The 11719-nt window shown below is 37.5% G+C and overlaps 2 protein-coding genes across 2 annotated transcripts; both read right to left on the bottom strand.

Annotated features, from left to right (window-relative positions):
- Positions 1 to 501: 501 nt before the first annotated feature.
- Positions 502 to 4945, bottom strand: LOC111430414 (cucumisin-like). The gene is made up of 10 exons (XM_023066640.1): positions 4859 to 4945; positions 4693 to 4781; positions 4382 to 4476; positions 3915 to 4161; positions 3305 to 3818; positions 3124 to 3227; positions 2555 to 2776; positions 2361 to 2472; positions 2061 to 2274; positions 502 to 1052 (listed from the first exon to the last, which is right to left on the bottom strand). Exons 1-10 carry the CDS (start codon positions 4943 to 4945, stop codon positions 523 to 525), a joined length of 2214 nt encoding a protein of 737 aa, XP_022922408.1. The 3' UTR covers positions 502 to 522.
- Positions 4946 to 6258: 1313 nt separating this feature from the next.
- On the bottom strand, positions 6259 to 10245 carry LOC111430415 (VAN3-binding protein-like). The gene is made up of 6 exons (XM_023066642.1): positions 9526 to 10245; positions 8721 to 9087; positions 7589 to 7765; positions 7265 to 7314; positions 7129 to 7186; positions 6259 to 6529 (listed from the first exon to the last, which is right to left on the bottom strand). The coding sequence occupies exons 1-6, from the start codon at positions 9763 to 9765 to the stop codon at positions 6294 to 6296; spliced, it is 1128 nt and encodes a 375-aa protein (XP_022922410.1). The 5' UTR covers positions 9766 to 10245; the 3' UTR covers positions 6259 to 6293.
- Positions 10246 to 11719: the final 1474 nt, after the last annotated feature.

Below are 11719 nucleotides of genomic sequence, written 5' to 3'. Positions count from 1 at the left end.
CAAAAGTGTCCAGCATACATATCGTCGTCAGCCTCACCGTTTTAAAACGAGTCTTTTAGAGAGAGGTTTTCATATCCTTACAAAAAATGATCCATTCCCTGGGGCCAGCGTTCTCGCTGGCACACTGCCTGATGTCTCGTTCTGGTACCATTTGTAATAGCCTAAGTCCACTGCTAAATATTGTATGCTTTGGCTCGTTACATATCACCATCAACCTCACGGTTTTAAAACGCGTCTGCTAGAGAGAAGTTTTCACACCCTTATAACACGAATGCTTAGTTCTCCTCTCCAACCAACGTAGGATCTCACATATTATTATTATTAATAAACAACCTATGCTCATCACAAATTTTAAATTCCATTAGATCATATAAGTAACATATATGATCTAGATCACATTCATACCGAAATGATATATTGTATTAATCTATAACCACCTTCACTCGAATAATCATCGACATAAATTAATTTATTAATAATTTAAAATTTTATGTAACAAGAATAATACAATAATGAATTTAATTAAAAGGTATTAGGATCAAAGACTACTATAGGACTCTTCACTTTATGGTGGCCATCATCCCACACCAATGAAGCCGACGCAATGCTACTGCTGATGCTTCCTTCAATTGTAACCTCAAAGCTCAGCTCCTCGCCCAAGGCATTGAACGAAAGAACAGAAGGATTTACAGTAATTTTAAGCCCCGAAGGACCCGAAACTATGGCGTTATATGTCGAATTCGCCGACCCAACATTTGTGACCCTTCTTCTATAAACTTGGCTGATGGAGGTTGAGATAGGCGTGGAAAGAGCAAATGAAGGATAGTTTAGATCGAAAACTAGGTCGAAATCGCCTCGAGAACACGAGCTATTATCTCCAGAGACTTGCTGGACCAACTTGGTGCTGTAACCTTGACCACAAAGGAACCTTACATAGTCGATCTCAGTGGCGTTGTAGATCAGTCCGGGATTCACTGCGCTTAAAGGGTTTATGTGGCCTGAACCATATGCGAATTCTGCTTCTGGGTTAAGCTCAGCTCTCATGGGAAATGCTGTTTTCGTAAATTCATTGGGTTAGTAATCTATAGCCTAAATTAATCGGGTTAATAATAGTTCAAATGAGTTCACGCTTAGAGAAATCCATTTGTCCTATAGGACCCATCTCGAACCAAGAACAGAATCTCCATTTAAATGGGGGAGAGAGTGAGGACAGATTTTTACCCATTAGCTAAACGGGGCTGAGGATAGTGATTATATTCTCCATCCCCGAACTCGCTCCAAACCCCGCCTAAATCCCCGTCCTGCCTCATTATATATATTTAAAGTGTGGAAGTGTGATATCCCATATTGATTGGGGAGGAGAACGAAACACCATTAAGGTTAAGTAATGGGGAAGCCAACAAGGGAAAGCCTAAAAACTTTGAGGGGGAAGCCCAAACGGGAAAGTCCAAAGCCCATAAGGGAAAGCTTAGATAGACAATATCTACTAGCAGTGAGCTTGGATGGTTACAAATAGTATCAGAGTCAGACACCGTACTATGTACCAGCAAGGAGGCTCTTCCCTGAAGGGGGTAGACATGAAGCGATGTGTCAGTAAGGACGCTAGCCCCCAAAAGGGAGGTGGATTTGGCTGGGGTTCAGCCCAAAAACCTTGAGGGGAAGTCCATAAGAGAAAACCCACAATATCTGCTGTTAGTGAGCTTGAGTTGTTACAAATGGTATCAGAGCCAGACATCGGAATATATACCAGTAAGGAGGCTTTTTCCTGAAGGGGGTAGACACGAGGCGGTGTGCCAGTAAGGATATTGGGTCTCAAAAGGGGTGGATTTAGTGGGGATCCCACATCGATTGGAAAAGGAACGAGTGTCAACAAGGACGCTGGGTCCGGAATGAGGGTGAATTGTAGACCATCCCACATTAGTTGGGGACGAGAACGAAACACCCAAAAAATTATGTCCGATCTCCACAAAAGTAAATAGAGAATTTTGTATGTTTTTCCGATCACACCCCGTAGACATCTCTATGGAAGCTAGGTCCGAGTCAAGTATTGGTGTTAATACCTGTTGTCATAAGTGCGGATTTGAGGGCAGCGGGAGACCAAGAAGGGTGAAACGACTTAACATAAGCAGCAACAGCGGTAGCATGTGGGCAAGACATTGAAGTCCCTGAAATGATATTAAAAAGGAGTTGCCTGGTATCTTCTTTAGCTCCTGAAGGTGGGCCTAGAGGCGTCCATGCTGCTAGAATTTCAACACCTGGACCACTCAAATCTGGCTGCAATGCCACAACAAACAACTCAATAATACTAATAATAATCAAGATTAGAGAGTGATTAAGTTCATGATTATGAAGCTAATCACCTTCAGAATATCAGGGGTTATTGGATTTGGACCTCTTGAAGAGAAGGATGCAACAAAAGGGGTTGCTTTATACTTCCCTTCAGTGCTTTTTAAAATAGTAGCCGTTGGAAGGCTGTAAATAATGATGTAATTAATTAGTGTTAAGTAATGGTAATTACTGAGATTAAAAGTAAAAAAAAGATTGGATTAATTACCTAGTTAAATTGGCATAAGAAGAAATGAGAGCTCCTTCTTGTGTGCCAAGATGAGAGGCAGGCAAAGGAAAAGGGGACGAGAGATCCTTTGGATTATTGTCTTGCATTATAATCCCGATTGCACCTTCTAAAAATATCGTCTTTTTCGGCGATACGAAATGATCACAAAGGACAATTTTACCCTTCACCAAATCCCTATCCACTGAGTTTCTCGTACAAAATCTATTTCACATAAAAAAAAACGTCAAAATTCAACTCGAGTATAGCTCAATTCTATTTCACAAACAAGAAAATACTCTAAAATATACCGGGTTTGAAAGCTCGTGTTATTTTCTCACAGTTTTGACCGTGGTTTTAATATTTCTTGATTGAATCGTATTCTTATCTTTATTTCATAAAGAAAAATAAGTTTCTAATGATTAGATCTTAAATTGTAGCATAAATTAATTCATCGAGTTGATGATAAAATACACCGACGTTTCATGCGATTTGTTGAGACATAAGTTTTTTTTTTTAATTTATTATATAAAAACAATATTTATAAACTATATATATATAATTAATAGTACCTCGAGACCGATCCATTAAAGCCAGCAGTAACATTAGGAATATTTCCGGCATACACCAATGAATATTGTGTTCCATTCAAATCAAATGTATTAATCGTAACTCCCTGTCGTAAAGATATAAAAAAAAAAATTATATTCAAGTTCATAAAATTTGATCGAAAAGTATATTTATATGACTTACATGGAAGCTTCTTCCATCTCCAAGTTGAACTTTAGACAAGAATCTCCTATTAGTAGTACTAGAGGCTACTGAAAGAGACCAGGGTGAGAAGTTTCTAATAGTGAAAGGTTTCCAACCATCGTTACCAGCAGACATCGACGTAAGGATTCCATTTTTCATTGCATGGAATGCTCCAATAGCTATGGAGTCGTTGAAGTAATTATTTGGTGTGTGTCCTCCGACCGACAAAGAGATGATATCAACCCCATCGGCAATGACATCATCGAATGCGGCAAGAATATCAGCTTCAGGACAACCGTCAGACCAACATATTTTGTAGGAAGCGATTCGTGCTGATGGGACTCCTCCCCTTGCGGTGCCAGTGCCAAGACCAAGCATACTTGCTTGCCTGACCAACCCGCCTGCTACTGTTGATGCCGTATGCGTCCCATGGCCATTTGAATCTATTGGACCTTGGATATCGCCTATTGCATAATTACCACTGGTGCGATATGATCGAGCTCCAATGATTTTACTACGTGGCACATCCAATATCATATTAGGCTTAATGAATACTAAATTTGTGAAAAAAAAAAAATCATTTGAGAAAAATATATATAATTTAACGTACTTGTTACACGAGAAATTGAGTGAGGCTTCACAGCTACCCTTCCACTTGGGTGGCGGCGGGCCATATCCTTCATCGAGGAAACTAGGTGAATTTGGCCAAATCCCCGTGTCGAGTACTCCAACAATGATATCACTTTCTACCGATGGAACTCGGCTGACTTGTTGAGACAATCCCATAAAGTCCCATGATCTTGTCGTGTGGAGTTGTTTCTTCCCATTTGGGAAAACCGAGATTACACCCTTCATTTCTAAAATTAAAAAAAAAATATATATTTTTATATAATTTTTTCGGAGAGAATCAAAAGTGTATATATAGGGATATTTTCGAGACCCGACATGGAAAGTGTTCAACCATATTGTTTAAACATATTGCATTATATTTTTAGCTCACGAGAAACTTTCTCTCGTTTCATCTCTCGATCTCCATAGAGCAAAAAAAGAACATATTTTAGGTTCTTACGAACGTACCTGAAACTTTTTGGACTTCCTCTTCAGTCAGTTTCGCGACAAAGCCATTGAAACTTCTCTTATAGCTATGGAGTAAAGAGTGTGGAGCGAAACTACTGAAATAAAGTTTATTTTTATTTGTCAGTATATTTTTTCGACTTATATTACTTAATTTATTAAATTTTAAATTTTAAAAAGTGTCTAATAATCTTCATCAACTAATTATTCAATATTTTTTAAAAATTAAAATAATTATTTGTTACAATTAGATACTTTTTTCAGACACAAACACGAAAGTTCATTGACTCTTGTAATTTAACCTAAACAATCACCTGCCGATGGCTTCTCCTAGCATTCTCTCGTGATGAGCTCGAGTTGAACCTCGGTCTTTTGGATGACTTCCCATGTACACAATATACGTCTACAAATTGAAAAACGACATATTAGATAAAAAAACACACGACGGAAGTTAAGATTTAGAGACAAAATTAGAGTTACCGTTCTATCATCATCTTTAGAATTTGAGCCGAGAAACAGCAGAGAAAGGCAAAAGGCGAGGAAGAGAAGGCTTGAAAGAGAAGACATTGAATATTTGTTTTGATATTAAAGCATGAAAGGATATGGAAAGGTATTTATACACCAAAGTTTGATTGAAACAGGAAAAAAGAACCCATTATTTGAAAATGTCAACAAAATTATTAATGATTTTTATTTCCTTGGTCTTCAAATTAATCAACAATTGAAATAAAATATATGGGAGACGCCTTTTCTCCTCGGACTTTTCTTTTTCGGGTAGAGTTGGATGAATAGTATTTTTCTACACACGGTCCACACACGTACAGGGGACGCACTAGGCGAGCTCATTAACGTACTGTAACAAAGCCCAAGCCCACTATTAGCAAATATTGTCTGTTTCGGCCTGTTATGTATTGTCATCAGCCTCACGATTTTAAAACGTGTTTGCTAGAGAGAGATTTTCACACCCTTATAAAGAATGTTTTGTTCCTTTCTTCAACTGATGCGAGATCTCACAATCCACCCCCTTTGAGGCCCAGCATGCTTGTTGACACTCGTTCCCCTCTCCAATCGATGTGGGATCTCACATGTACCTCGATTCAATGTTTCTATGTTTTTGTAAGTTGATCGTCGCCTATACTCAGCGTTAACGGAATGCAATTCTATCAACAACATTTCATTCATTTGAACAGTTTATCTGAGAACCTATTCATGAGACCGATATAACTTAATTGTCTTAAAATCATCCCTAAATAGTAAGAAATATTATCAGTCGAGCTAAAATTGATCAATACCGATTTTAATTGGGTCTAAAACACTAAAAAACGTTCTAAAACAAAACTAATAAAATAGTAATTTATGAGACGAGTTTTTATTAATAAAATTCAACATTTTTTTAAATGAAATAATTGAGATTTTTCAATATAATAAAAGATAAGTTTGAGAATTTCAAAATTTTAAAGAGCAACTTGAAAATGGCCTTATTTGAATGATATAGAGGTCATTTAGCACGTTTAATTGATTTTATTTATCTATAATATTTTAATTACTTTTAGATAAAATAAAATAAGTACTTATTTGACCGCCAAATGGTTTCTATTTTTTGCTATTTAAAATAATAACAGACAATAAAAATATTTTTTCAAAAATATAAATTTATTCAAAAAAAGATTCTTAATTTATTTTGATCAATAATTCTATAAGAAACTTAACTAATAATACACAAAAGAAATTATAATGTATTTAATTTTTTTATTCAACATATTATAGCCTCTCGACCTCAATCATTATACATACATACATACATACATATATATATATATATATATATATATACACACACACGTGCATAACTTTGGTACTATAGCTCATTTTTATTGATGTGTACATATGTGCGTGTACCAAATGAACAAGTGATTTATATACTCTCATTAAAACTCAAAATCTGTAATGATCTCGTTGTTTCGATGCAGTTAACTCGATGAAGAAGGCTTTGAATCCCTTGAACCCAGCTCTGTTTATGGATCTTGTTCTTGCACTTGAACTCTAGAAGACCTTGCGCGGTTTTCAAGCCGAAATAGACCTCGTTCAATATGTCTCTCTTTCTTACGTATGGCCATGAAGATGTTTCGTCGCAGAGCCCGTAAACAACACCTATAATAGGACAGATGCTGTAATGCCCCAAATCTACTGCTAGCAGATAGTGTGCTTTTTGGGCTTCCCCTTTCGGGCTTCCCCTCAAGGCTTTAAAACGTGTATGCTAGAGGAAGGTTTCTACACCCTTATAAATGGTGGTTTGTTCTCCTCCCCAACCAATGTGGGACATCACAATCCACCCCCTTCGGGGCCCAGCGTCTTTACTGACACTCTTTCCTTCTTCCAATCGATGTGGGACCGCCCCCAAATTCACCCCCTTTGGGGCCCAGCGTCCTTACTAGCACATCGTCTTGTGTCTACCCCCCTTCGGGGAACAGCGAGAAGGCTGACACATTGTTTGGTGTCTGACTCTAATACCATTTGTAACGCCCCAGATCCACCGTTAGCAGATATTGTCCTCTTTGGGCTTTCCCTTTCAGGCTTCCCCTCAAAGCTTTAAAACGCGTCTGCTGGGGGAAGGTTTCTACACCCTTATAAATGGTGGTTTGTTCTCCTCCCCAACCAATGTGGAACATCATAGATGCACAGTTAAGACGAGTCGTCTTGTGAGACGACAAATAGGATCGAAGAAAGTAATGATGATATTAGATGCATACATTTGTTTTTCTTGGAAAAAGTCCCTCCAACGTGCTTGCTTTTAATCGATGCTACAACCTGAAACCACGTAGTTGATATGTTCATAACAACAATTTGGATCATAATTCTACTTTTTATTACGCAGTTTCTCAGCACCTGAGATTTCTTGTTGATGTAGACAGATACTTCCTTCCATCGCAGGGTTCCTGTTAGTACAACGAGAAGTGATTCAGAATGAGCAGCTCAACCAGTGACATATCATTAAAGTTCTGTTATCATCAAGAGTGATTGATGTTTAAATAAATCAGCTAAGAAGAACAGACACTTTAGTTTGGCTAGCATGTTTATGTTCGACGCGTGTCGGACATTTGGACGCTCCGACACTTATTAGACATGTGTTAGAGACTTGTTAATGCAATATATCCATCTTCGAGTAAGAATGTAAGAAAAATTGAAGTTTGTGAAGAAAACAAGCTGTACCTTTCCGTGTAAACTGCAGCAATTCACCCACACAGGGAAGCTCCTGCTCCTCCATATGGCTACTAAAAGCGGTAGCCCAATGATTCTGAGCCATTATCCTATCATAAGGACTCACAGAAGCTATTTTTCGGCCTTCCTTCAGTAATCTGGATCTGAAAGCGGCTTCTCCTCGCAAAGCTGGATTAGTAGTAAAAAAACAATACAGCATTAACTAAGATCCAGATATGCTTTCTTCCATGAGCTTAAACGGCGTCGAGGATTGTTTGGAGGGAGTCCTACATTGGCTAATTTAGGGAATGATCATGGGTTTAATAAGGAATACATCTTCATTGGTATGAGACCTTATGGGGAAGCCCAAAGCAAAGCCATGAGAGCTTATGCTCAAAGTGAGCAATATCATACCATTATGGAGAGTCGTAGTTCCTAATATGGTATCAAGTCATGCCCTTAACCTAGCCATGTCAATAGAATCTTCAAATGTCGAACAAAGAAGTTTTGAGCCTTGAAGGTGCAGTCAAAAGTGACTCAAGAGTCGAACAAATAGTGTACTTTGTCTGAGAGTTCTAAAGAAGGAGTTGAGCCTCGATTAAGGGGAGGTTATTTGAGGGCTCCATAGGCCTCAGGGGAGGCTCTATAGTGTACTTTGTTCGAGAGGAGGATTGTTGGGAGAGAGTCCCACGTTGGCTAATTTAGGGAACGATCATGGGTTTATAAGTAAGGAATACATCTCCATTGGTATGAGGCCTTTTGGGGAAGCCCAAAGCAAAGCCACGAGAGTTTATGCTCAAAGTGAACAATATCGTATCATTGTGAAGAGTCGTGGTTCCTAATATGGTATCAGAGTCATGTCCTTAACTTAGCCAAGTCAATAGAATCCTCAAATGTCGAACAAAGAAGTTGTGAGTATCGAAGGCGTAGTCAAAAGTGGCTCAAGTGTCGAACAAAGGGTGTACTTTGTTCGAGAACTCTAGAGAAGGAGTCGAGCCTCGACTAAGGAGAGACTGTTCGAGGGCTCTGTAGGCCTCGAGGGAGATTTCTTTGCTCAAAGTGGACAATATCATACCGTTGCGAAGAGTTGTGTTTCCTAACTAACAAACTGATATTGAGAAGCAAAAAAGGATAGAACAAGTGCCTGTGGCAGCCGCAGCTGTTAAGGTCATGAGGTCGCCAGGGCTCTCGACATCAACTGCTGAGCTGATAACCGAACTGACCTGCTCATGGTCAGCGCCAGAGAATTCAGCCATCTCTATGCAATGTGATGCCAAAATCTCAGTAGCTGAGGCCAGAGCCATGCCCATTTTGGAATCAGACTTCTCTGCTGCGGCCACGGCAGCCAAGGCGGCAGCAAGTGCTGTCACAGATAAAGCAGAATGAACTCTAGCATTTTCAATTCTTGCCCTGTCCTTCTTTTTGACAATACTATTACCAGCCTCTTTGTGAGGAAAGTTAAACCATTTTCCAAATGATCCTACCCTCCAAGCACTCACAATCTTTCCTGGCTGTAAAAAGAAATAGAACAAACACTCAGCACAACACAACACCAGAGCTGAAAAACACTTAACTTGTCATGAATATGCTGTCATCTTTGGGCCTTTCCTTTCGGGCTTCTCCTCAAGATTTTTAAAATGCGTCTGTAGGGAGAGGTTTCCATAATCTTCTAAATAATGTTTTGTTCTCCTCCCCAATCGATGTGGGATCTCACAATCCACCCCTTTCAGGGCCCAGCGTCCTCGCTGGCACTCTTTCTCCTCCCCAACCGATATGGAAACCTTGAGATCCCACCTCTATAAGGGAGGAGAACGACGAACGAAGCCTTCTTTATAAGGATGTGGATACCTCTCCCTAGCAGATGCGTTTTAAAATCCTTGAGGGAAGCTCGAAAGGGAAAGCACAAAGAGGACAATATTTGCTACCGTTGGGCCGTTGCAAAAGCTTACGAGTGGTGGGGCAACAATAGCCTCGGGAACTGTGATGCGGCTCCTTTCAATGTGAAGTGGCTTCTGCTTTTGAGCAAGGGCTTTTGTAATCTCAGAAGCCGAGAGACTCCAAGTCCTTGCCAAGAACTCCATAGGCTCTCGTGGAGTTCGAGGCTGAGGAATTGAAGGCAAAGAAGACACCATTTTTAGCTCCTCATCTTCCTCCATACTCTTTAGCCCATAGATGTAACCCTTTTCCATTTTCCCTCCCCAAAAAAACCCAAATACTTTCCACAAGAGTACAATCAAACAGCCGTGTTTTTCAAAACAAAAAACGTCTTTTCCAAGAACAATTCCCTCAGCGGCATTTTCACAAACACCTTAAATACCCAGAAACATACAGACAAAACGAGATTCAAGTTCACATTCCAAAGGCCTCGTGCTTTGAACTACCACAAAATCAGATTGGGTTTCAACCAAAAAGCAATCAGAAACAGAGAAACGGATAGAAATTCACGAAGCTCGAAATGGAGAAAATATTAATTTAAAAAACACCATGCATTAGCGTCGTCCTGAATCGACGGAAGCTGCTTCTCAACACTCGGGCAAGCCGGTGACCCTTCCATTTCAAAATTGGGAACAGACCCAGATGATTCATGAATGAAACATTTCGCCTTGTATTTGTATTGAGGAACAAAGTTTAGGCGCCTTCACTGTTCTCTCTCAACTCTCAAAAAAATCTAAAATATCCTTAAATGTTCAAAACTATGATTGAATTGGTATGAAAAATATATTTTTTGATTTAATTCTTTATTTAAAAAAACACCTATAAAATTTTAAAAATAATATGAAAATTTTTACTTTTATAAATAAAAATTTAAGCATTTTTTTATAAAATTTTATTGATCTTTTAAAAGAAATAATGTATAAATTTAATAATCGAAGATTTTCAAGAACGTGTTGAGCCACTTGCACATTCATAGTTATCGAGCTACTCAGCAGAAAAAGAAAAAAATTATTATTTTAACATTACAGTGTGGGAGATCGAACCATCGACTTTTGAAATAATAATTATTTTATATTTTATCTACTTTTGTTTTATTTTAAATTTTTTAAAAAAATATGCATTATTTATTTTTCTTGTCATATGTTAATAAGTTAAAAAGTTTAGATATTTATATAAGATATTTTAAATATATAGATTTATAACATAACCACAACAAATAAATAAAAAAGGGATTTAATAAATGAAAAAATGGTCACTTTTTTTTTTTTATCATTTTTCAATATAGAAAATAAAAATAAAAAATGAAGACAAACGGTTGTGCCACCGTTGTGGAGCTCAGAAAAAAGCGCTAGAAAGTGAGCTGTCGGTAAAATTACAGAAATCCATGCAATGACGGTGACCGGTTTGGACGGTGACCTTCCATTGCGCCCTTTTATTGTTTCTTCCTTTTACGTATTTTCCTTATGATTTATTCATTAAAGAATAAATATATTGCTTATTCTCTATGGATTCTTATTCTTCCAATTTTATCCCTTTAGATATTACATATGAAACTACCAGATATTTTGTATCGAAAATCAATTGAAATATTAAAATATTCAAGCTAAATTAAAATAAAATCCATAAATTTTTTAATTTATTTAAAAACATACCTCACTATTAATTATATTTGAATCAGTTTCATAAACATTTTAAGATTACCTGATTTTAAGTGGTCACAATTATGATTTATTACAAGATAATTCTATTTTAAAAATAGTTTTAAAGTATTTATAAAAAAAATTAATTATTAATGTAATACGTAGGGTAGTTAATATAATTTTTTTAAAATAATTAAAAAATAACTACTCAACAACCCTATCGAGCTCATCCCAAAAAGAGAGGGTTGGATTGTAAACTTTGTTTTGGTTGCTCGGGTCACCAACCTAATCGACCTAACATTTCGAGTTTATCTAAAATATTTTTTCAATTCAACCTTATTCATACACCACCATTATTATTATTATTATTATTATTATTATTATTGAAATCGAAAGATTGTCGGAGAATAGATATTTAGGAAGAAAGGCGAGGGGGGCTCAAAGACAAGGGAAGGGGTTAAAATGGGAAATAAATACAACGAACTAATGGAATCATAGGAAGCGGACAAGAATGTAGCTACCTAATCTTGGTGGAACATATAAAATGCCGACAACGACTCTCACACTA

Source organism: Cucurbita moschata, unplaced genomic scaffold (genome assembly GCF_002738365.1).
Source record: "Cucurbita moschata cultivar Rifu unplaced genomic scaffold, Cmos_1.0 Cmo_Scf00033, whole genome shotgun sequence".
NCBI lineage: Eukaryota > Viridiplantae > Streptophyta > Magnoliopsida > Cucurbitales > Cucurbitaceae > Cucurbita > Cucurbita moschata.
The sequence above is the reverse complement of the archived record's forward strand: the minus strand, read 5'-3'. Positions and strand labels throughout refer to the sequence as shown.

What these genes read in the sequence shown, in the direction of transcription:
- LOC111430415 (XM_023066642.1), bottom strand. Translation starts at nt 9,765, where the DNA reads ATGGAAAAGGGTTACATCTATGGGCTAAAGAGTATGGAGGAAGATGAG. An exon ending in CTATTGTTGCCCCACCACTC is followed by an intron (nt 9,088 to 9,525) that starts GTAAGCTTTTGC and finishes TTCTTTTTACAG; the next exon opens with CCAGGAAAGATTGTGAGTGC. An exon ending in AACAGCTGCGGCTGCCACAG is followed by an intron (nt 7,766 to 8,720) that starts GCACTTGTTCTA and finishes CTACTAATCCAG; the next exon opens with CTTTGCGAGGAGAAGCCGCT.
- LOC111430414 (XM_023066640.1), bottom strand. Translation starts at nt 4,945, where the DNA reads ATGTCTTCTCTTTCAAGCCTTCTCTTCCTCGCCTTTTGCCTTTCTCTG. An exon ending in CTAAAGATGATGATAGAACG is followed by an intron (nt 4,782 to 4,858) that starts GTAACTCTAATT and finishes TTCAATTTGTAG; the next exon opens with ACGTATATTGTGTACATGGG. An exon ending in TAACCCCTGATATTCTGAAG is followed by an intron (nt 2,275 to 2,360) that starts GTGATTAGCTTC and finishes GTGGCATTGCAG; the next exon opens with CCAGATTTGAGTGGTCCAGG.